This window comes from Bactrocera dorsalis, chromosome 3 (assembly GCF_023373825.1).
Source record: "Bactrocera dorsalis isolate Fly_Bdor chromosome 3, ASM2337382v1, whole genome shotgun sequence".
In the NCBI taxonomy this organism is placed as follows: domain Eukaryota; kingdom Metazoa; phylum Arthropoda; class Insecta; order Diptera; family Tephritidae; genus Bactrocera; species Bactrocera dorsalis.
This window is the reverse complement of record NC_064305.1, coordinates 35938970-35963628: the sequence shown is the minus strand read 5'-3', so window position 1 is coordinate 35963628 and position 24659 is coordinate 35938970. Positions and strand designations below refer to the sequence as shown.

The 24659-nt window shown below is 34.2% G+C and overlaps 1 protein-coding gene across 1 annotated transcript; it reads right to left on the bottom strand.

Annotated features, from left to right (window-relative positions):
• Positions 1-18157: 18157 nt before the first annotated feature.
• Positions 18158-24384, bottom strand: LOC125777380 (uncharacterized). The gene is made up of 2 exons (XM_049452144.1): positions 23990-24384; positions 18158-19148 (listed from the first exon to the last, which is right to left on the bottom strand). The coding sequence occupies exons 1-2, from the start codon at positions 24311-24313 to the stop codon at positions 18783-18785; spliced, it is 690 nt and encodes a 229-aa protein (XP_049308101.1). The 5' UTR covers positions 24314-24384; the 3' UTR covers positions 18158-18782.
• Between the last annotated feature and the right edge of the window lie 275 nt (positions 24385-24659).

Sequence of the window (24659 nt, the reverse complement as noted above, 5' to 3'; positions counted from 1 at the left end):
TGCTGAACAACTCGCTTATAGTTTACTAAAATTCTTGAGTGAGAGTGGCATTAATATCAAAGATTGTCGTGGGCAAAGCTAATATAATGCCAACAACATGAGTGGGAAATACATCGGCTTACAAGCCCGAATTAAGAAAATAAAAAACTTTGTAGAATAAATTCCTTGTTTTACACATTTATTAAAATTGGTTGCTAAGTGCGCTGCAGACTGCTGTACAGAAGCAATACTTTTCTTCGATTTCATTGAAAACCTTTATACATTTTTTTCCGTTTCTACCTATCGGTGGGGTTGTCTCACGACCTCACTTAAAGATTCTACTTCAAAAATTTCGATTTTGAAACGGTTATCGGACACTAGGTGGTCAGCACGAGCTGATGCTACGAACGCACTTTTACGTTACTTAGGAACGCACTTAAAGTTTCTACTTGAAAAATTCCGATATTGAAACGGTTATCGGACACTAGGTGGTCAGCCCGAGCTGATGCTACGAAGGCACTTTTATGGTTTTATCACTATTAAGCAAGTATTGGAAGGTATTTTCAATAACGTGGATCAAAAAGCGGAGTGCTGTAATAAAGCTTACGGACTACTTTCAACGATGAATAAGTTAGAAACGGGAATAATGACAATTACGTGGAACGAAGTCCTAGAATGCTTGCAAGCGACTAGTGCTACGCTGCAGTCGTCTGATCAAGACCTTAATAAAGGGATACGCCCTTTATGAATCTTTATAGGGCTACGTCCAAAAAATATGATACACTTTTTCAGATATTGAGGCAAGAGTCTAAGATCTGACCTACTGTGAAGAATACCAGCAACAGACATCACGACGAATCAAGCGAAATACAAAGTACGACCATTTCAGCGGCTCCACTACACTTGACGACTTTGTTGAAAATCAAACACTTGGACAACGTTTCGAATTTGAAGTTTTTATTGTCATTATTGATAACGTACCTCATACAAATAATTATATGTGCATCAACTTTTTGCAAAAAAAGAAAAGATTACAAAATTGCAAAATATTTCTGGGTATGCAGGCTTATTTTTATTATTACATAAGATATAAAAAAAAAAAACAAAAAATAACAAATTTCAAATATTTTTTTAAACTAAAAAACAAAATTTAAGTTTATGCTTATAGTAAATATTTATATGTGCATTTTTCTATTTTTGCCTGTAAATCTTATTCATTTGAGTTCAACTAAAAGACATCTCTACTTTAATAGTAATAGTAATATTGTATGGCATCCCTGGAGAGAAGTGGAGAAAAATAAAGTGTGAAAGAAATAAAATCAATAAATTCAATATTTTTAAATATTGACAATAATAAAAATAAATAACTCGTTTGTTTACGAAGGTGCTTTTCACGGAGATCGACTGGAAGTTGAAATGCGGTGAGATTATTGAGTGGATAGGCTGTTGCACCTGCTAAAAGTTTCTCAGTAGATGTAAGGCAGCCTATTACCATTTTTTCTTATTGGACTTTGACCCGCAAAAAGGAATTTGGAAAAGTCACTACCATAGTATAAGCTTTATTGTTATCCAATACAAGAACCAAATTGTATTTGCGTTCTTTAAGTTAAGCTTTTTTAGCTGCACTAGGTTAGCCTAAAAGTATACACCTAAATTGGTAAACGTTTCATCTGGTAGTTGCCACATATATATTTATTTATTTATTTATTTATTTTTACTAACTATTGGCTAACTAACTCACCATTACCTACGAGTAATCCCTTATACAACAAACATATAATATATAGCTGGATTATGATTCGTACCCCGCCCCCTGGAGGGGGTCAGGAAATAACAACAAGCCAACCGAAAAAAATAGTTTCCGAAATAGATGAATTGAGACAAAAATTGAAAGATTTAGAACAATTATGCGAACAATTAAAAAGAGAAAATCAAAAGCTTAAAGAACAAAATAATCGTCCACTTGTGCCTAATTATAGTCAATCTCAATACGAAACTGATGAAGAAGAATTAGCTATGGAAACAGACTGGATTTTGAAGAAAAATAAAAGGCCTAGTAAAAAGCGTAAGGCCGAAGCTTCACCAGAAGTGATCTTAAAAGAAAATACTTTTTCATCGAGTGAAAACCACACAGTTAAAAATGAAAAACCGAAATATGAACCGCGGCCTCCACCTATTATGATTTCGAATATCTCTAATTATAAAGAACTAAATAACATAATTAAAGATAATACTAAGGGTTCATTTGTATTTAAACTATTAAATAACGATATTCATAAGATAAGCGTTACATCAAGTGATGACTATAGATCAGTGACAAAAATGTTGTCTGCGTCGGGAGCTTCATGGTATTCCTTTGAAGACAAACAAACGCGTCCAATAAAGGTCATGATTAAAAATCTCCACCATTAGTGCAGCATTAGTGATATTATCGCTGATTTAAAAGAACAAGGTTTAAATATTATGAACGTCGTAAATAAACTCAAGTGGAAAACACGAGAACCTTTAAACATGTTTTTAGCCACTTTTGATTCTAATGAAGACATCAAGAAAATTTATGAAATCAAACACATTCTTCACACCGTTGTTCTCATCGAGCCTGTTAGGAATTCTAAACTTATTCCACAATGTAAAAATTGCCAGGCATTTGGACACACCAAGAACTTCTGTGGCAAAATGTCAAAGTGCGTTAAATGCGGTGGTAAGCACAAAACCATCGAGTGCCAAAAAACCAACTCAGAAAAACCAAAATGCTGTAACTGTGGCGAAAGCCATCCGGCAAACTACAGAGGATGTATTGTTGCCAAGGAGCTTCAAAGTATTCGTAATAAAGCCTTGAAGAAACAAAAATTTCCACAAATTTGCCCAGTACATCAAAAAATCTACCCATTGCTAATAAAAGTACTGTCAACAAGCAGAATCGTGTACCGACGAGTAAGCTCACTTTTTCTGAAGTATTGAAAAACAACTCAAACGTGGTGAACGAAAAACAAAACACAAAGATTACCGAAGATCTACTAACTCAAATCCTTGAGAAGTTAAATAAACAAGAAAAATTCAATAACGATCTGTGCAGCCGTTTGGATAACCTCGAAAAAAATAAAAATAAAACAAAATCGAAGGTATGAATGGTGCTCTCCGAGTTATGACATGGAATGCAAATGGACTATTAAAGCACCAAGAAGAGCTTCTACTTATTTTACAAAAAGAGAAAATAAATGTATGTCTAATATCCGAAACTCATTTTACGAGACACAGCCATATAACTTTCCAAAATTACGATGTCTATCATACAATCCACCCTAGTAATTGTGCGAGGGGAGGCACTGCTGTTATTGTTAAAAACAGCATTAAACATTACGAGGATAGAAAAGTCAGTACGCACAATATTCAAACGACAAGTATTACATTAAAAGCAATGAATCAACCTTTGTCAATTACTGCAATATATTGCCCGCCGAGATACAAAATCCTCGTTGAAGAATATAAAGAACTTCTCAATATGCACAAACACAAATTTATTATGGGAGGCGACTTTAACGCTAAGCATGTTTACTGGGGATCGCGCCTAACGACAGCTAAAGGGCGAGACTTATTCCAGGCAGCTCAGGAAACCGGGTGTGAGTTTGTATCGACCGGAACTCCAACTTATTGGCCAACGGACACCAACAAAATACCAGATGTTATAGACTTCTTTATAACCAGGAAAATATCTCGAAATTTCATAGAAATAGAAGGTGGGTTAGATCTAAGCTCTGATCACTCCCCATTATATTTAACAGTAAGTGAAACACTAATTCAAAGAGATACTAGTCTGAAGTTATACAACAAAAATACGGACTGGACTTCGTTCAAACAAATACTTCAGACTAAAATAAAGTGTCCGAAAATCACAACAATTGAACAACTAGAGTTAGAAGTTAACACATTTACGAAAGAAATTCAACAAGCAGCTTGGGATAATACTCCGGAGATAAAGCGGAAAATTATAGGTACAAATTACCCTAAAGAAATAAAAATCCTTCTAATTAGGAAAAGAAAGTTGCGACGGAAATGGCAACAAACCCGCTCACCTCTCGACAAAACCAACCTTAATAAGGCAACAGCAGAATTAAAACGAGAAATTGCTCATATTAAGAATGAATCAATTAATAAATATTTATCTCAACTATCCGTTGACAAAAAAGATGATTACTCACTCTGGAAAAGTACAAAGTATCTGAAACGTCCAACAAGTCACGTTGCACCACTAAAAGTTGCTTCAAATACATGGGCTAGAAGTGATTGTGATAAAGCTAATGCATTTGCAAAACACCTAGCTGAAACTTTTCGTCCAAACGAGGATAGTGAAATCGCGTTCCTCAGTAGTATTCAACAGAATCATGCAACAATCCCAGCAATCACCATTTGTGAACTTAAAAGTGAAATTAAAAAGCTTAAAGTTAAGAAAGCAGCTGGCTTCGATTTAATTACAGCTGAAGTGTTAAAGCAGTTACCATACAAATGTTTACGGAAGCTCACCTATCTTTACAATACAGCAATCCGTCTGACACATTTTCCAAGCCTTTGGAAAGTCGCCGAAGTTGTTATGGTTCCTAAGCCAGGAAAGGATCCTCACGTAGTCTCGTCATATAGACCAATTTCACTACTCCCACAAATCTCAAAACTTTTTGAAAAATTAATTTATCTAAGATTAAAATCTATAATCGACGAAAAGCAATTAATCCCATCGCATCAGTTCGGTTTTAGAAATAAGCATTCAACAATAGAACAAATTCACAGAATAACATCAGAAATAGAAAAATCCCTGGAGGAGGGAAACGTATGCTCAGCTGTATTCCTTGACGTTGCACAAGCGTTTGACAAGGTATGGCACGAAGGCCTTATGCAAAAACTAAAATCATGCCTTCCGGTTGAGTATTGTGCTCTTTTAGAATCATATATCACCACGAGATTTTTCCGTGTAAAACAAGGAAATGAATTCTCAAAACTTAAAGAAATTGAAGCAGGAGTTCCTCAGGGAAGTATCTTAGGTCCACTTTTATATATTCTGTATACAAGAGACTTACCGTTAGCACCAAACAGTATGACTGCCACTTTTGCTGATGACACCGCAATACTATGCGTCGAAAAAACAGCAGAAAAAGCTGCGCTAAACCTGCAACATGCGATAAACTCTGTAGTAAGTTGGACTAAAAAATGGAGAATAAAACTAAACGGTGGCAAATCGGTTCATGTAAATTTTACAAACAAAAGAATCACTTATCAACCTATAAGTATTCTAGATGTCTGCATACCATACGCAAATACAGCTAAATATCTTGGCATCACGCTTGATGCTAGATTACGTTGGAAAGAGCATATTAAAATAAAAAGGATTGAACTTAACCTGAAATTGTCGAAAATGAAATGGCTAATTGGGCGAAGGTCAAACCTGTCCATATACAACAAATTACTTCTTTATAAACAAATAATCAAGCCGGTATGGTCATATGGTGCGCAACTGTGGGGGTGTGCCAATGATGGCAGTATTAATATTATATAACGTTTTCAAAACAAGGTGGTAAGAGGCATTGTAAATTCTCCCTGGTACTGCAGAAATGCGGATATTCATCGAGACCTAAGGATGAATACAGTCGCCGAAGAAATAAGGAGTCAGGCAGATGCCCACTACAAAAGGCTTAATGCACATGTGAACAAGGAGGCGAGAAATCTTCTTTTAGACACATGCCGCTCTAGTCGATTATGTCGCAAAAAACCACATAGCTTAGTTGGAAGCTAAAATATAAAGGAATTATATAATTATTTACCATCTATGTATGAATATTACTATTAATTTCTATGTAATTCGTTTTTAAGTTATTCAAATCAAACTGCTCGTTAGTTTTGAAACTAGTTGTAGTGATATCAAACATTGTTAAAGTTTTAAAAATGTTTGTAAAAAAAAAAAAAAAAAAAAAAAAAAAAACTTTAATAGTCAATAGTTTTGCCCTTATTTTTTAAAACTAAATTAAGCCGCTTTGGCATAGAATTAACTAATGACTGTAGAATAGTTATGTCAATATTGGCCCATTCTTGCTCTATGGCTAATTTAAGGTGACGTACTGTCTCAAACTGCCTTCCGTTTTGGAAAACACGTGCAGAGAGGATCCCCCAGAGATCTTCGATCGGATTTAGGTCTGACCTTAATGCTGGCCATTGTAATACGAGAATTTTCCTGTCGTAACCTGTGCCGTGTGGATTGAAGCGTTATCCTGCTGATGTGTCCAGTTCCTGACGCGAATCTCCCAAATATTTCTTGCAATGATCTGGGCCGTCCAAATTGAAATTTTTTTCGTCACTAAACACTATATTCTGCCACTCTTCGGCCCAGAATTGGTATTTATTTGCAAACTGCAAACGTGCAATAATATGCTTTTGCAAGAGCTTTGGTTTAGGTACCATGGAGGTATGTTTGATAAACTTATTTTCATGAATAATTTGAACAATTCTATTCCTTGTTATTTGCAGTCTTAACTTGGTCCGTATTTGACCGCTACTCATCGAAACCGCTACTGCTATCCGACGAATCATACGTTTGCACCAATCATCAATGTTGGTTTTCCGTCCGCTGCGTCGCACTGTACCATAATTGGTGGGGTTTTTAACAAATCTTGATATACAGTTTCGATGCCGCTTTAGTCTGGATGCAATTTCGTATATTTTGGAACCGCTTTCATGCATTCCTATAATTATTCCTTGTTACTTGGCTGACAAACTAGTACCACGAGGCATTTTAGGCTTAAAGTTAAATAAATATATTAATATTTCAAATAATTCATCAAGTTAATATACCTACAATAGTTTGCAAACAAATTTTCACGCAAAAAGATTTATCCGCGACAATATCAGCAAGAAAGATCAGCTAGACTGATTTTGCACATATAAATATTTACTACGCAATACCCAATGCACAAGCACATTCTTAATGTAACGGTACAACAAAAGAGAGCACTTTGCATATTAACGGCAACATATCAGCCGTTTATTCTACATTCACCAAAATTCAAAAAATACCAGTGAACAAAAAATATAAACAAAATCAAAAATGCACATATAATTATTTGTATGAGGTACTATCTGCTTTAACCAAATATATGAAACCATATCATAAAATTACTGGTGTTTTTGAAGTATTTCGACAGCTAAAATCTTTCACAACAGAAGAGATTTTGGAAAAAGTCCTCTAGTATGGTCAGTGCTTACGAGGATGATTTGGAGAACAGCCTAGGCGACGTATTACTGCAGTTCGCAGAGCTGCTGAAAACTTATCTGGCTACTGTTATTGAAAGCAAGAAACAGGAGCCTCTGCAACAGCAATATTATAAAATTTTATTAAATAACACAGGTCAACAAAAAAATTTTTTTTTTTTGGGTTTCTGTTCTCATGCTTGAATTCTGATTCTAGACATTGAAAAACACTTAAATATTAATTTTTAGTTCTTTAAGTTTGCTTTGGGCTGATCTACATCGATAAGTATATTTTAATTTATTTCATAAATCAAAAATTGCAGCACTTAGATTAACCCGAAAGTAAACAGTACACAAACACACCACACGCATTATGACACCACACATAATTAACAAAAGGGACCGACGGACGCCGCCCGGCCTCTTTTGTTCTTCATCCGCGCGCATACACGTTTATAAAAAAATGTATTTTAATTTTTCTTTACAAAAATTAGTACATAAAATATCACGTGACCCAAAGTACAATGAAAAAAAATTGGCTCCACGGTCTGCATCATTTATCCTTGAAATGTTGATGGATCGGTAAAAATAAAAAAAATCTTGTAAAATCAAGTTGTAGTTATAGTTTGTCGAGCAGAATTTTTTAAGGGGCTTTTTCCCGAAATTATCTGAAGCTAAAGTTAAAGGAGGTATTTTCGTAGGGCCGCAAATAAAACAAATAATGAAGAGTGATAACTTTACGAAGCTTCTCAATGCTCGTGAAAAACGAGCCTGGGAAAGTTTTAAAGCAGTGGTTGGTGGTTTTCTGGGGAATCATCGAGCTAGTAACTATGCAGAATTGGTTGAAAAAATGCTTAACCCTTTCAGCCCCAAAGGACTTTTTAAACGATGTCAAACATATATAGAAGTTGCTTATAAGCAACTTCGGGGCTGAAAGGGTTAAAAGCTACAAAATTATGGGCTGCAGAATGTCTCTTAAACTTCATATGCTACATTCTCATCTGGAAGAATTTAAAGACAACATGGGGGCCTACTCCGAGGAGCAAGGAGAACGTTTTCACCAAGATGTGATGGACTTTGAACGTCGATATCAAGGGCAGTACAACGAGAATATGATGGGAGATTATATTTGGGGTCTAATACGAGAGAGCTCATATGAGCATAAAAGAAATACAAAAAATATTCACTTTTAGACAGCAATTTCTTGTTATTTGACATTTATATATTATTGTTTATCACACATCTTGAATAAAAACGACTCTTGTATCTAAAAAAAAGTTTTCTAATTATAATCTATAGTGAAATTGTAGAAAAAATATAAAAATCAGTCATTTCTGCTTAAAAATCGAAAAATTGCTCTAATTTCTACAAAAGCAAACTTTAACTGGAAAAAAAATTTTTTCCTTATTTTTGACGTAGGAGAAACTAAAATTTAACATGTAGATGTCAGACACAAAAATCGTGTTGACCGGTGTAATTCTTTAGAATCGTGTGTCCCAAACTTAGAAATAGCTTTGCGAATTTACTTATGATCATGATCACCAACTGCAGTGGCGAACGTTCTTTTTCAACATTAAAAAAAGAAAACAAAAAAATGTCTTAATCATATCACTTTGTTGAATATAGAGCATAACGTACTTAAAGAAGTCGATATTGAAAGTATTATCTCCAAATTTGCCTATAATAAGTCCCGAAAAGTTTATTTGTAACAACTTCGTTTTATTTAGAACCTTTAGCAAACCAAGGTTCACATAGTTTGCTATAAGCCCTGCGCTAGTTTAATCCGGCACTGGGCTGCACCGAAGCTAATATACCCTTCCCAGCTGCATTTCTTTTAGTAACTATGGGTTCAGTTTGTATAGAAGCTATCTAATACAGTAGTCCGATCTTAACAATTTTTTCGGAGATTATGTAATTACCTTAGAAAAAAACCTGTGCCAACTTTTGTGAAAATACATTGTGAAATGTGAAAGTTTTCCATACAAGAACTTGATTCCAATCGTTCAGTTTGTATGGCAGCTATATGTTATAGTGGTCCAATATCGGGAATTCCGACAAATGCGCAGCTTCTTGAAGAGGAAGTATCGTTTGCAATTTCAAAACGATATCTTAAAAATTAGTTCGTATGTATATATACAGACAGACAGACGGACAGACAGACAGACAAACGGACATGGCTAAATTGACTCAGCTCAACATTCTGATCATTTATATATATATACTTTACAGGGTCTCCGATGCTTAATTCTGGGTGTTACTAACTTCGTGGCAAACTTAACATACCCTGTTCAGGGTATAAAAAAAAGAAAAGACATTTTCCTTCAGCTTTCGCGTCGAATTTGTTTTGATGTCTTCAATTGAGTCGAAGCGTGTTCCCCGAAGTGGATATTTCAGTGTGGAGAAAGGTAAAAGTCACAGGGGGCCATATCAGGTGAATACGGTGCTTGCTCAATGATATTTGTTGAGTGTTTGGCCAAAATTTAACACAAATAAGTTGATTTAAATTTTAAAAATCGACAAACACTACAGAAGTCGACTGACATAAACAGCTCCTGTAAACACACTGGTTAACAGATCGCGCTAATTTTTGGCATCATAATTAAGGACAGTCGTACCAACCTTGGAAAAATAATTTACCTCCATATAAGTGGGAGATGAGAGGTGGAAATGAAGAATTCCCGATACTACCATGAAAAATTTCTCAGGTAAGGGTTTCATTAACGTTCCACGTTCCACGCGTTCCACTACTACGCCTACAAAACGTCATTAACAGGGAACGTATAAAAAAACATTAGCAAGGGGCACCTGTAAGCGAAAAGTTTAATATACATATCTTCTAAATCACTAAAGCTACAAACACCAAATTCAAGCAAATTTACTACGTAACATAACTTTCAATTACATTTGATTCACTTTCTAGTATATGAATCTAGACCCCATTAACGTACCGAAATACCGGCTCAAATTTACAAAACACAATTATTTCTGAATTTCCAAGTGACTCTATTCTGCACATATCGGCCAACATGTGAGTTATCTCAATAAAATAGAAAGAGCGAGTTTTACTGATAACAACGTGAAACTTGATCTAGCCCCCATATAGCAAACATATAGCATACGGAAGCGTTTACAACATATGATAGGTGATGGTTGGTGAGGTAACTTAATGAAACCCTGGGAACATTTTATTATTATGCGGCATATTAATAGTACGTAGTATTGGCAAAAATATACAAAGACGGACCGATATTATTCCCAACTCGCATATTTTATATACCTATAATGATTTTCGTTTTTCTAACAAACCATTTGTTGTAGGTATATGTCGGTCCGATTCTCTGGTTGACGGTTTGCTTTTTAAGGATCTTAAATCTGGACATATCGTCAAAAGAGCTTTACTTTTGGCCATATCTGAGGGCTTACGAGTCACAATCGACCCATTCTCATTTTAAGAGTAATTAAGATTTTTTAGCCACTTTAAAGTTCACATTTTTAACGAACATCGTTTTTCTTTTTAAGGAGTCGCCATTTGCAATCGTGAGATGTTAAGCAGAAAAATCCACTTTACGATCACACACCTATTTTTGGAGATCTGGATATTGAAGAAAAAATTTATTTATAATTAGAAGTACCACTATATTGGTTTTAAGTAATTTTTGTAAAAGTTTCGTATATGGCGATTAATGGCTTTAAATTTCATGGAAACTTACTGTATACTAAGCTTAATATACTTGCGGTTGCCGTTATTATATATAATAACATCATTATTCTTGGCTGTATGTAAGCAAGTAATAAATCTTTATATTTAAGAACTGCTATTAATATATTTTTTTTGGAAGATAGAAGCGGATACTTACATTTATGTGTATAATGGAAAATCTCTATAAAACTATAAACGGGTATTTATATACAGTGCATATATATACACTAACCATACATAAATTGTATATACCACAAATATATAAAGAGATTTACGACAAGCACCTTTAAAACTATTAACTAAAAAGATTCACTGCCTTGCTGAGAGTTTATTAAAATAAAAGTTCACTTTTATATGTTTGAACGCCCACACATACACATGTTTACGAGCATATCTTATATATTTTTATAAGTACTATAAGCTGTTTGAGAGTGTGTGTTTTCTTTTTATTGCGCAAAAAGTTTTGTTTAAATTGAATTTCCAAACCAAGCACATATATTCGTATATACAAACATATATACACACATACCTATACGCACATAGCTTCACAATGTAACGAGCCCATAAATGCGATTATAACAGCGTTTAAAAGTAATTAAGGCGGTGCATGAGAGCTTAAGTGCGATGAACTAACAATAAATGTGTTGGCGACGATACAAGAAAGCAAAGTAATGAAGGTAGAAAGTAAAGTTGAAAGTAAGTAGAATCAAAGAAAAAGATATAGCACATAAAATAATTGTTTGTATGAGACAGTATGATTTTATACGTGCAAGGCGCGTTCCATACACATGACTCAAGAAGCTCACGACTTCCGGTCTTTCACCAAGTATCCTCTGGGTAGCCTAAGAACATCCACATAAAAAACACTCCAATTGAAAAGTAACAGCCAGCCTCGGATGAGAGACCCCCCCCTTTTGATGACGACCATGGCAAACGAAATAAGGAGTACGATTTGAAGGCATGCACCTGGAATGTCCGGTACTTTAATTGGGAAGGTGCTGCGCAGCTGGTTGATGTCCTCGCGAAAATAAATACTGACATCACCACTGGTTTGCACTCCTGCTCTCTGAGAGCACTCGTCAACAACTCGGTATATGGGAACTGTGGGACGGCATTTCAAACTTCTTACGTACAGCTGCAACCGTAACCATTGGTTTTCGGAAAGTGCAAAAAACCAGCTGGTACGACGAAGAGTGCCGTGTCGCAGCGGAGAGAAAACGGACTGCTTACCTCGCAAAGCCACGATCGACCACATCACGTGCGGGATGGGATAGACCCGAGAGTTGAAGAGGGAAGCGAGATGCATTTGCAGAGAGGAAAAGAAAGAGGCCGAAATGGGTGAGTGAGAAAATGATACGCCGGCCGACAGGGGTAATGCTCGAAAATTCAACGAACACATGCGGCAGCTTACAGAAGGTCTCTAGACCGGAGCATACTCTTGTAGAACCCCAATTTCGTCTATCTTCGAACCAGCGTAAACACCACCAACAAGCCTGGAAATAAAACGCAGGATAACTCTTGCCAACAAGTGCTACTTCGGTTTGAGTATGCTATTGAGAAGCAAAGTACTCTCTCGGCGAACAAAAATCATACTCTATAAGACACTCATAATTTCCGTCCTGGTTTATGGTGCAGAGGCCTGGACGATGAAAACAACTGATGAGTCGACGTTGCGAGTTTTCGTGACAAAAGTTCTAAAGAAAAATTTATGGTCCTTTACGTATTGGCCACGGCGAATATCGTATTCGATGGAACGATGAGCGGTGTGAAATATATGACGACATTGACATAGTTCAGTGAATTAAAAGACAGCGGCTACGCTGGCTAGGTCATGTTGTCCGAATGGACGAAAAGACTGCAGCTCTGGAAATTTTCGACGCAGTACCCGCCAGGAAGCAGAGGAAGAGGAAGACCTCCACTCCATTGGAAGGACCAGGTAGAGAAGGACCTAGCTTCGCTTGGAATACTTATTCTATTGACGCCACATAGCGAAAAGAAGAAACGACTGGCGCGTTGTTGTTAACTCGGCTATAATCGCGTAAGCGGTGTCTACGCCAATAAAGAAGAAGAATTTTTTTTAAAGAAGAGGAAGTCATTTTGTCGTGAAGAAATATCTGGTCTAAAAATTATTTATTATCTTTGTGTAATTATTTATTTATTTTTAATTATTATTGTTCTAAGACTTTTTAAACCAAAACTATATAAGTCATAAAATTGAATTTTTCGTGAATTTAATTAATCTTATAATTTCGTTGTCCCAAAATTTTGTACTTAATTTGTTTTTTATTTTTGTTTTAATATGTTAAAATTTTAGGAAAGTCGAAATTTTTAAAGTTAATTGCCCCAAATTTTTTGGCTCCAAAATATTTTTTCAATACTATATCTTCGAAAATTATTCAGTAGAAAAAATCCTCTTTCTTAAGCGTACTCTGTGACAACAAGTGAGCATATGTCAAGCCATCACTTCACCGCTTTACGCAAGTTCTCGGCTCTGCGTGCGCTCGCCAACGCCACTTCGTAATCATCGTTCATTCGCCTAATTGTTGTTTGGTGAAACTTCTTTATTATTAACTAGCTGCATTCCATACTGTAGGCCCTCTGCCTCTCCTTAAGCCGACTTCCCGACATACTGATTCTAGCGCAATACGATAATGTTCGGCCATGTGTTCTTCCACAGATGGCTCCTGCTGGTTACTTCTGCTTTATTCGTAGTTTCGTTGTTGCTGCAGTTCCTTCTTGTGTGTCTTCCTACAGAACTTTGCTCGGAAAGAAATTAAGAAAATTAAGAAAAATTATAATGATTTTGTCTGGTACTGTCATGACTCTCACGCTTATCCCAATAAAACACCAAAGTACAGGCGTAAAAAATCACATATAACAAACAAAAACAAAAGCTTTTCAACTGGCAATATGCTTGGAGAATTTCATTTCTCCATATTGTCATTTTAATAAATATTATTTATATATATTTGCCTGCTGTTTCACTGCTGCAGCTCAGTCGTACTATTGTATTTGTGTATGAATGGTATTTCACATGTTCAGTTGCATGATTTTTGTTTTTTTAGTAAAGATGAATTTTAGGGGTTATATATACTTGTAAATTCAATGTAGTTTCAATGTAGCTCCGAAATTTCTTCAAAACGGTTGGACTGATATTCTTCAATGACGTCTGTAAAAAAATTTGTCAGGTGAGATTCACGTTTATTTTTGCGTTTGAGATATGTTAATGAAACTTGGTATGCGTGTTCCACTGCTGCGTCCACAAACCATCATTAACCGGAAACGTATAACGAAACATAACTATGCACTAAATCAAGATATAATACTTTTACATATTTGACACGGGTGATCGCTGTAGCAAGGGACACCTGTACGCGAAAAATATAAGTGGGCGCGGCCCTGCACTCTAATAAGTTTAATATACTATACACAAATTCGCCGAGAGCAAATATTATAAGAACTCCAGTCAACAGTATGAAAATGAGCGAACTCGAAAGATAACGCATAAGTCTCTTACACCCGGATATATCGTCAGAGGAGCTGTATTTCTGACCATATCTGAGGACCTACGAGTCAGAGTTGACCCATTCTCATTTTAATAGTAATTAAGATTTTTAAGCCACTTTAAAATACAAATTTTTGTTAACGAACAGTAGTTTCGGTAAAAGTTCTGTTTAACTTTAACTTTCATGGAAACTTACTGTACACTCAGCTTAATATTCTTGCGGTTCCAATATTATATAGTATAACATCGTTATTCTTGGATGTATGTAAGCAAGTAAGAAATCTTTATCCTTAAGAATTGCTATTATATTTTTTTGTGAGGGGGAAATAGAAGGTGCTTATATTAATGTGTATAATGTACATTTATATATATATATGAACTATAGGAAAATGTCTATAAATTTATAAACGGATATTTACATATAGTATATACTTATTAAGGTGGGCCAAAAATTAGTTTATATTTTATTTTTCGTAGTTACCATGAAAATCTCATTCAACATGACTAAAAACAAGTCCTGGTAAAATCTGAGCTCTTTATATTAATATTAAGAGGTGCCTCATCGACATTTTCAATTTCCCATATAAATTACATGGAAAAAAAATCATTTTTTTTTGTGGTGGTTATTGTGCGAAGATTTTAATGTGCACGCTATGGCGGCCAGTAGGGATGGTAAACTTGATTCCGATACTACTCGAGAATCGAGTTTTCTCGTAAAATAATCGATTTTTCGAATGTCAAGAACCGGTTCTTAATCCACTACGACTACTGAAAATCGATTTTTAAAAATCGACTATTTAACGAGAAAACTCGATTCTCGAGTAGTGTATCGGAATCGAGTTTACCATCCCTACTGGCCGCCATCGCGTGCACATTAAAATCTTCGCACAATAACCACCACAAAAAAAAATAATTTTTTTCCATGTAATTTATATGGGAAATCGAAAATGTCGATGAGGCACCTCCTAATATTAATATAAAGGCTCAGATTTTACCAGGACTTGTTTTTAGTCATGTTGAATGAGATTTTCATGGTAACTACGAAAAATAAAATATAAACTAATTTTTGGCCCACCTTAATACTTATGTACTATACACTTAGTATACATGTATTGTATTTATATATGACAAATATATAAAGAGATTTGCGACAAGAACCTATAAAATATTAACTACGAAGACGCATTACTTTGCTGCGGGTTTATTAAAATAAATGCCCCCTTTTGTAAGATTGAATGCGCACACATTCACATTTATACGTATATATATAATACACATCCACATACCGATACATTGTGGTTTCACAATGCAACGAGCCATAAATGCGATTATAACAGCATTTAAAAGTTAATAAGGCAGTGCATGACAGCTTTAGTGCGATGAACTAACAATAAATGTGTTGGCGACGATACAAGAAAGCAAAGTAACTTAGTTAGAAAGTAAAGTAGAAAGTAAGTAGAGTCAATGAAGAAGATATAACATATAAAAGCATTGCTAGTATGAGGCAGTACAATTATATACATATATAAAATATTTATTAGAGTGAATTTAAAATCAAAATTTGTTTGTACGTAAAAACTTACATGAGTCGACTCATAATATCTCTAACAATGTTTTGCTAAATGGCCCTCTGAAGAAGCAATACGATATGAAAAGATTGAGTCGGAATTCCTCATTATTCCTTCTCAGGGACCATGCTACATTTCTTAGAAAAATAAACAATTTCTATAAATCCTTATATATATTATATTATCGTGATTTATTTTTAGAAAGTAGAGAGAAGACAGCGATCTAGTAGTAAGTAAGTTTGTTATATTTGGTGTTAAATTTAAATATATTTCGATAAAAATATATGATACAGACTATAAGAACGATGATAGTGCCAATAACATAGTACTAAAACATTCCTAAAACGAGAATATTAAGCACTACCCTTCAGAAACTCGAGAGCTGATCGATAGATTTTGGTGGTAGATGATACTTAATAATTAGGTTTCATTTGGTGTTAAGTTAAAATATATTTTTATAAAGGGTGTTGTAACGGATATGCCTGATCAAAGACTAGCCTTAAGCAGGCGTTATATCAATCCTGGATATATAAAATTTACTTTTTTTTATGTATAAAAGTAATTTCTACTACATAATGCAACAAAGTACATAAAAACATTCTTAAAACGAGAATTTTAATGTACAAGGTCCATTCCAAAGTAAACAGGACTTTTTGAATCTAGCGCCCTTGGTGGCGACATCTACATGTCAACAAGTTCCAGTGAGAATTTAAAGTCATTTCACAGATTGGAAGTAAACTTATTGCGTTTTAAGTGTCAGTATGTTTGTGTTATCGGTGCGAAAATGAGCTTCGAACAAAGAGCCAACATTCAATTTTGTTTTAAAATTGGTAAAATTTTTACCGAAACGCTTCAATTGATGAAACAAGTTTATAGCGATAATTGCCTATCCCGTAGCAGGGTGCATGAGTGATTTCAACGTTTACAAAGTGCGTAAATGACGATCAACATGTGGGCCATTTTGACCGAATATTTGGGCTTACGAAAGGTGTGTGCTCGATTTGTTCCACCAAATTGACTGACGACCAAAAATTTGAATCCAACATTCGAAGGACGATTATTTGACCAAAAATGATATTTTAACCATTAACTACTCCCCGTATTCACCTGATATGGCACCGCGCGGCTTCTTCCTTTACAGAAAAATGCCTTTGGCTATGAAAGGAAAGCGTTATGCAGACGTAGAGACCATTCAAAAGGCATACTGGCGGCCATACCGGTCAACGAGCTAAAACAATCGTTCGACATGCTTTTGGACCGTGCAAAAAGCTGTATTGAAGCAGAAGGAGACTATTTTGAATAAAATAAAGGATCAGTGTTTCTTCTCATATCTTAATTTTACATATCTTCTGGTTTTCTTAAATAAATGTATTTTCTTATCTACCAGACTATCTTCACACCATCTGTGTTTGCTGTTGTTCTTGGGTTAGCATGGGATGTAACTCCTCCCCCCTTAGATACAAAACTCTCCTGAGGTTTGTTTACAATTTCTACTCGCATTTGTTTTTGTTTTCTTAACACTCCAGTAGTCGCGCGTACTACAATAGTAGACCACTTGTGTATATACTTTTACGTTTTACGAATATCTATTCGCAAGAAGTCTGATTTTAAGTTCCTAATATGTTTAAAATGAATATTTTTTGGTTGATTTGGTTTTATAATAAACTGTTATTTATTATTATTAAAACAAATTTTTTTATTTACAAATATTTCGTTTCAAACCCTTATGTCTAAAATGTTCAACACATGTAGTACGCGCGACTACTAACGGCACAAAAAGGGGCGCGACCACTGGAGTGTTAACATATACAAGAGAAGGCTTATTAAAAGTAAAGTAATAACAAAATTTACAAATGAAATTGAATAATTAATTTTCTTATGGTACTTAAGTTCTTCCATTTTTTCTATGTTCTTTAAATGTTCCAGTCGCATTTCTTCAAATGAAATTTTATTTGTAAAATTAGTTTCTTCATTTACAGGAAAGTAAAATCTTTGTTGGAATATTTTTACCTTATTAGAGAAAATTTGATTGTTAATTTCTAGTGTACAATTTTGGTAGTGTGTTAAATAATTTCCTTCCAGTATTACTTTCCTGTGATCACAATCTTGTACTAGCTTAGTATTTTTCAAATTTTTATTATTAATGTTTCATCGTCAATTTCAATTATTTCTGTTATTTCGTTCTTACTTAATAGACATGTTTTTGTAAAAATACAATGTTTTGAAGTTTTTAATTCATTAAGTGTTTTGTCTTTTTCATATGTATAAGTTTTATTATTGTAATTAAAAACTGTTTCTGAAACGGAAGTAATTTCTCTCATTTGTTCATTTGAAATGGGCTGAATAACTTTTAATTGAACTGTGCTGAAATTTCGTGGTACCTTTACTATTAAAAGGAGCAGTTTTTCTGCATACTGAATTGCACATATTTTTAAATGTTGCAACTTAAATAGGTCTATTTCGTATATATCAACTTCTTCACTTGTCAAAATTCCTGGATGTAATAATCCATGTTTGGCGGCTGCAATGCTATCTTGAATATGATCAATTTTTTCTTTAAGGACATGTATTCTTAAGATTTGCTCGTTAAACATGTTGTTTAATGCAGCATCCTTTAGAATTTTATCATTTCCTCTTTCATAATCTAGTATTTTTTCCCTGTCTTGTTCTATTGTTGATTTTAAATATTTAAATGTTTTTTCAAAATATTTATTTATTTTAACTTGTTGGTTTAAGGTTGTAATAGAATTGTGCATATTTTGATCAATAAACTTTAAGTGATCCTCAATATCCTTTCTATCTATGTCATAAATAAATATTTATTCATTGTCCCAACCAAATTAAATAATCCTCCTTTATGCCTATTCCCACTAGATTTAGGTATTAAGGTTTTGACTTTTGTTTTAAGGATTAAGAGTTCATTCCTAAGTAAATCGCGATGTAATGGCCTCAAGAGATTTGTATTAAAAGTCATGTTGTTAATTAAATATAAAATTTCATAAGGGTCTATGGCGTGTATTATAAATTCTGATGAAACTACAATTTCCGTTTTGGATGTACTAATTTCCACATATCCGCTGTTTTCATGAATCGGTTGGATGGTTAAAATGGACGTTGCTGTTGGAGCCATTGTCATTAGTATCAAAAATATTAGTGTCCAGTTGATCTGCAAATTTATTTTCTCTTTTAATATTGGTTGTATGTACATTATCTAGTTTAAGCTTCCTATATCGTGGTGCGTTCTTATGACGTACTGCCACATAATTCTTAACAAATGCTTCTTCTTTATTTATTACAACATTTTCTCTTTTTTCATTAAGTTTTTTAATATTGTTTTCTTTTGTTTCTTTTAATTTTTTGAATATTATTTCTTTATTTACTTTCCCATTTTCTATGTAAATTGGTTTTTCCTTAGTTACCGAATGAATCGATTTGTTATAAAATTCGATACATCTAAACATTTTTTCTTGAACTGAGAGAGTCCTATATTCTAATTCAGCAACTCTAAGTTTTTCGCTAATTGTATTATGAAAACGTTCTATATCCGAATTCCCTGTATGACTATTTGGCTTGGTAAAATGAACCTCTATATTTTCTATGTTAAAAAAATCCTTAACATTAACGTTATTAAATTCATTATCAGCTATAATTTTTCTTGGCTTTCCTTTAATAGAAACATATTGTCTAAGTTTTTCAACAAGAGTCAAACTATTTATGTTTTTCAAAGGCAATGCCATTGCAAATTTTGAGAATTTATCTATAGTTGTCATGAAAGTTTGCTTTAGGAATGTAAAAGTATCAACATGAACAATATCATTAATTTCAGTAGGAGTTTGTGTGATGTGAAACTCAGGTTTCAACGGATTTCTGTCATACTTTACTTTATTACATATATCGCAATTGTTTATATATTTTTGTATTAACTCTTTTAGTTTTTTAATATATATAAGGTGTTTTAAACCATTATAATTTTCATTTATGCCAGCATGCCCAGTTTCATATTTGTGGTACTTTGAAATGTACCGATATGCCTCTGTTTCATCTGACAAGTCTTTGGCATGAAATAAACATTTAAAGAATTTGATGCTACTGCCAAATATTTCGATTAATTTTAGTTGAACTTTGTTGTATTCGGAGTCAGCTATTTCTGAAAAAATTCCCGCTTTTTTAGTTTTAACATGTGTCCTTAAGATGTCTACCATGTATTCGCTATTATTGTCATCTTGGCTTATGTAAATCTTAAGATTTTTACCTATTTTTTCAGTGTCTCTTACTTTATGTTCACATAAAATAATTTGAGTCTGAAAACGATTGATGACAGATTCAAGTGTAGGGATATGGTCATTTAATTCTTCTACTTGAGAGTGAATTGCAGCTGCTGTACTCATGTTATCATCTTCTTCAGAAGTTTCATTTATGAGGCAGATTTCTCCAGAATCTATATCTAATCTGCTAAGAAAGTCGGCCAATGTATTTTCTTTGCCTTTTATAAATTGAATACATATATCGTATTCTCCAAGTTTCAGAAGCCACCTTTGTAATCGAGGATTTATGTCTTTTCCTTTATATTTTGTTTGTAACCACTTAAGTGGTAAATGATCTGTTAAAAGATCGAATTGTCTACCATAAATGTAGGGTCTAAAATAATTAACTGCCCAAACGATGGCTAAGAGTTCCTTTTCTGTTGTGCTATATCTCTTCTCGTGTTCATTAAGTGTCTTGCTAGCATAGCAAATGGGATGCATTAATACGGCACCAATTGCAAAATTGCTAGCATCAGTTGCAACTTTAAATTTCTTTTCGAAATTGGGATATTTTAATATTGGATCGTTAACCAAAAGTCTTTTTAGTGTATAAAAAGCGGCTATAAATTGTTGATCTTTAATATTAATACGAACTCCCTTTTTAAGAAATTTTGTCATGCCAATAGCAATTTTAGCGTAATCTTTAATGAATTTCCTATAATATCCTGTTGCTCCTAAGAAAGATTTAATTTGCTTCACTGTTTCAGGAAGCTTTAATTTTTGAATTGCTTCTATTTTATTAGGATTCGGTTTAAATCCTTCTGTAGTTAGAATGTGACCAAGATATTCAGTAGTCTTAGCAAAAAAATTGCATTTATCGATTTGAATTTTTAAACAGTGTTCTCTTAATTTTTTACAAACTTTTTATACTCTCGCAACAAAGTTGTTAAAGAGAGTATTATAGTTTTGTTCACATAACGGTTGTTTGTAAGTCCTAAAACTAAAAGAGTCAGATATAGGGTGATATATACCAAAGTGATCAGGGTGACGAGTAGAGGTGAAATCCGGATGTCTGTCTGTCCGTCCGTCCGTCTGTCCGTCCGTCTGTGCAAGCTGTAACTTGAGTAAAAATTGAGATATCATGATGAAACTTGGTACACGTATTTCTTGGCTCCATAAGAAGATCAAGTTCGAAGATGGGCAAAATCGGTCCACTGCCACGCCCACAAAATGGCGGAAACCGAAAACCTATAAAGTGTCATAACTAAGCCATAAATGAAGATATTAAAGTGAAATTTGGCACAAAGGATCGCATTAGGGAGGGGCATATTTGGACGTAATTTTTTGGAAAAGTGGGCGTGGCCCCGCCCCCTACTAAGTTTTTTGTACATATCTCGGAAACTACTATAGCTATGTCAACCAAACTCTATAGAGCCGTTTCCTTCAGGCATTTACATATACAGTTCAAAAATGGAAGAAATCGGATAATAACCACGCCCACCTCCCATACAAAGGTTATGTTGAAAATCACTAAAAGTGCGTTAACCGACTAACAAAAAACGTCAGAAACACAACATTTTACGAAAAAAATGGCAGAAGGAAGCTGCACCCAGGCTTTTTTTAAAAATTAAAAATGGGTGTGGCGTCGCCCACTTATGGACCAAAAACCATAACTCAGGAACTACTCGACCGATTTCAATGAAATTCGGTATATAATATTTTTTTAACACCCTGATGACATATACTAAATATGGGCGAAATCGGTTCTCAACCACGCCTTCTTCCAATATAACGCTATTTTGAATTCCATCTGATGCCTTCTCTGTAAAATATATACATTAGAAACCAATGATCATAGCGGAATAAAACTTTACTCAAATACGGTATGTGAGCTGAGGTATCCCTTGTGGAAAAATTGTTGTGATCGGACTATAACTTTTCAAGGTCCCTGATATCGAACACGAAGAACTCAGTAGCTAACCTAATTTTTCACCGAAAATATCGGTAAATCTCTCAGAATTTAATTCTAATTAATTTTACAGCAAAATAAAAAAATATGTAAATGACGGATAATGAAATCTCGATTATCACTTTATCGTGCGAGAGTATAAAATGTTCGGTGACACCCGAACTTAGCCCTTCCTTACTTGTTTCTATACTTTCCTTGTGTTCTCGAAGAGAGGAACTAAATATGAGAATGTCATCTAAATAAACAACGCATATTTTATTAATGTATTCTCTTAAGACAGAGTTCATTAATCTTCGGAAAGTGGCTGGGCCGTTCTTTAGACCAAATGGCATTCTTATGAATTCATAATGACCTAACGGTGTAGAAAATGCAGTTTTTTTCCTATCACATTCTTTTATAAGAATTTGATGGAAACCTTTGGCTAGATCAATTGTCGTAAAATATGTTGCTTGACCTAATTTTCCAGATATGCTATCTGTATTTGGAATTGGGAATTTATCAGATATAGTTGTTTCATTTAGAGCCCTGTAATCTATTACTATTCTCCATTTCTTTTTACCAGAATTATCCATTTTTTTTGGGACAATCCAAAGTGGTGAATTGTATGGGGAGCAGCTTTCTTGAATTAGCATTTCTTTAATTTGTTTGGTTATCTCCTCCTCGTGTATTTGAGGGTATTTATAAATTTTTGAATATACAGGCTTTTCAGTTGTTGTAACGATTTCATGTTGTACTTCATGAGCATGGGTTAGCTGTTCATTTTCTCTAAATATAAGGTCATTATTTTTCCGTAGTATTTCCTTTAATGTTTTCCTTTCTACAGTATTCATATCGGGCCTATCTAGGATTGAAAAGTCTTTCTCAATGGGTTCAATTGAATGAATTTCTTCCTTAAAAAACGGGCATGGATTTAAAAATTTAATTTTATTGCCATTAACATAAATGTGATTTTTTTCAAAATTAAATATTGCGTTTAATGGTCTCAAAATATTCTGCCCTATTAAGCAGTCGAATTTTGTATTAAAAAATGGTGTTAAATGCCAATGCACGATGTTTTCACTATTGAATTCCATAGGCAAAGGAGTTTTCACTTCTTCAGTAATGAAAAATTCACCACTCATTGTTTTTAATCTAGTGGGATTTTCTAATTTATTTTTCCTAAATCCTAAATCTACTTTACTACTTAAAACTGAAGTTGTTGAACCGGTGTCGATTAAACACTAGAAATCTATTTCTACCTATAGTTAGTTCTACTATTGGTAGCTCCTCCCCCGGGCTAGTGACCAAAAATTTTCGCCCTGATTGTAATCCATATGGTCTACTTCCATGGACACAGGCCTTTGACTTCTATTGCTATTTCTACTCTGTTGTGAATAGCTATTTCGTGATGCTTGTTGCGGGTTAATATTATTATTACTCATTCTATTATTATTTCCCCAAAAACGTTGTTGCGTTGGAAAAGAAGGCTGAGGATTACTAGCATGTACCCTATTGTTTGAATCGTAATTTTTTTGTGAGGGGTAATAACGCTGCCCATAGTTACTACATATATTTATTTTTATTTTGCTGGATTAATCCAGTATCCTCTAAGCAATAAAAAGCTTCCCTTAGTTTTCTAATATCCCTACTCAAAATTATGGAGGACAAATGAGGACTAATTCCGTTTAAGAAGGTTTTTAGAAAAAATGCCTCGTTGGCTTCCGGTGAAAAGGCTATGGGTTTTTCACTATCAAATTCATACTTAATATTAGTTTTATCTAAAATATCCCTTAATTTTACAAAATATTCACTTACATTGTAGTGCTTAACGTTGATGGCCTGGTGGTACAGACTCCTGTAGCTCTCCTTTACCCCGAAGTTCCGGATGAGTTCCTCCTTTACGTCGTCCCACATCGGCGTGCTTCCTAAAGGTCGGACTACCTTCAGGGCGTCTCCATTTACTTTCGTTAGTACGTAGCGTTGAATAACGAATTCCTTTAACGATGGGTTATCGTTAAAGAGGCGGAGTATGGCATCTACTTCTCTTATAAATGAGGATGGGTCGTAACCATCACTTCCGTTGAATGGCCTTATTCTCGAAGCTTCCTTCAGGAGCTCGGAGCTGTTAACAGTTGCCATGGTGATGTTTTTCTTCTCTGTTTTTTTTTTAACTGTTTTAAGGCCTCGGAAACGCCTTATTTTTATTTTTAAAATTGATTTTGTTTTATGTGTGGATTTTCGTCGGAAAATCCGAGCGACCCATTTGACCAATCTTAAGATTATGTCAGACGTTTACCGACTGCGCCAATTATGAAAACAATTTTATACGACCGGCTCTTTAGAGTGTCAGAATAAATGTGTGTCTTTATTTCAAAGATTTTCTTGCTTTTATAGTTTTACAAAAATGCTTATCTTCTAATTTACAAAAATTCTTATCTGTGGGAGAATTCCACAGTGCTGCTTATCCTTTATTTGCATTCAATAT

Bases quoted from the DNA above. Each gene is read 5' to 3' on its own strand.
- LOC125777380 (XM_049452144.1), bottom strand. From the start codon at position 24,313: ATGGCAACTGTTAACAGCTCCGAGCTCCTGAAGGAAGCTTCGAGAATA. The intron at 19,149-23,989 runs GTAAGTGAATAT...ATAAATTTGCAG, and splicing joins TCAACGTTAAGCACTACAAT to ATCAACTGGACACTAATATT.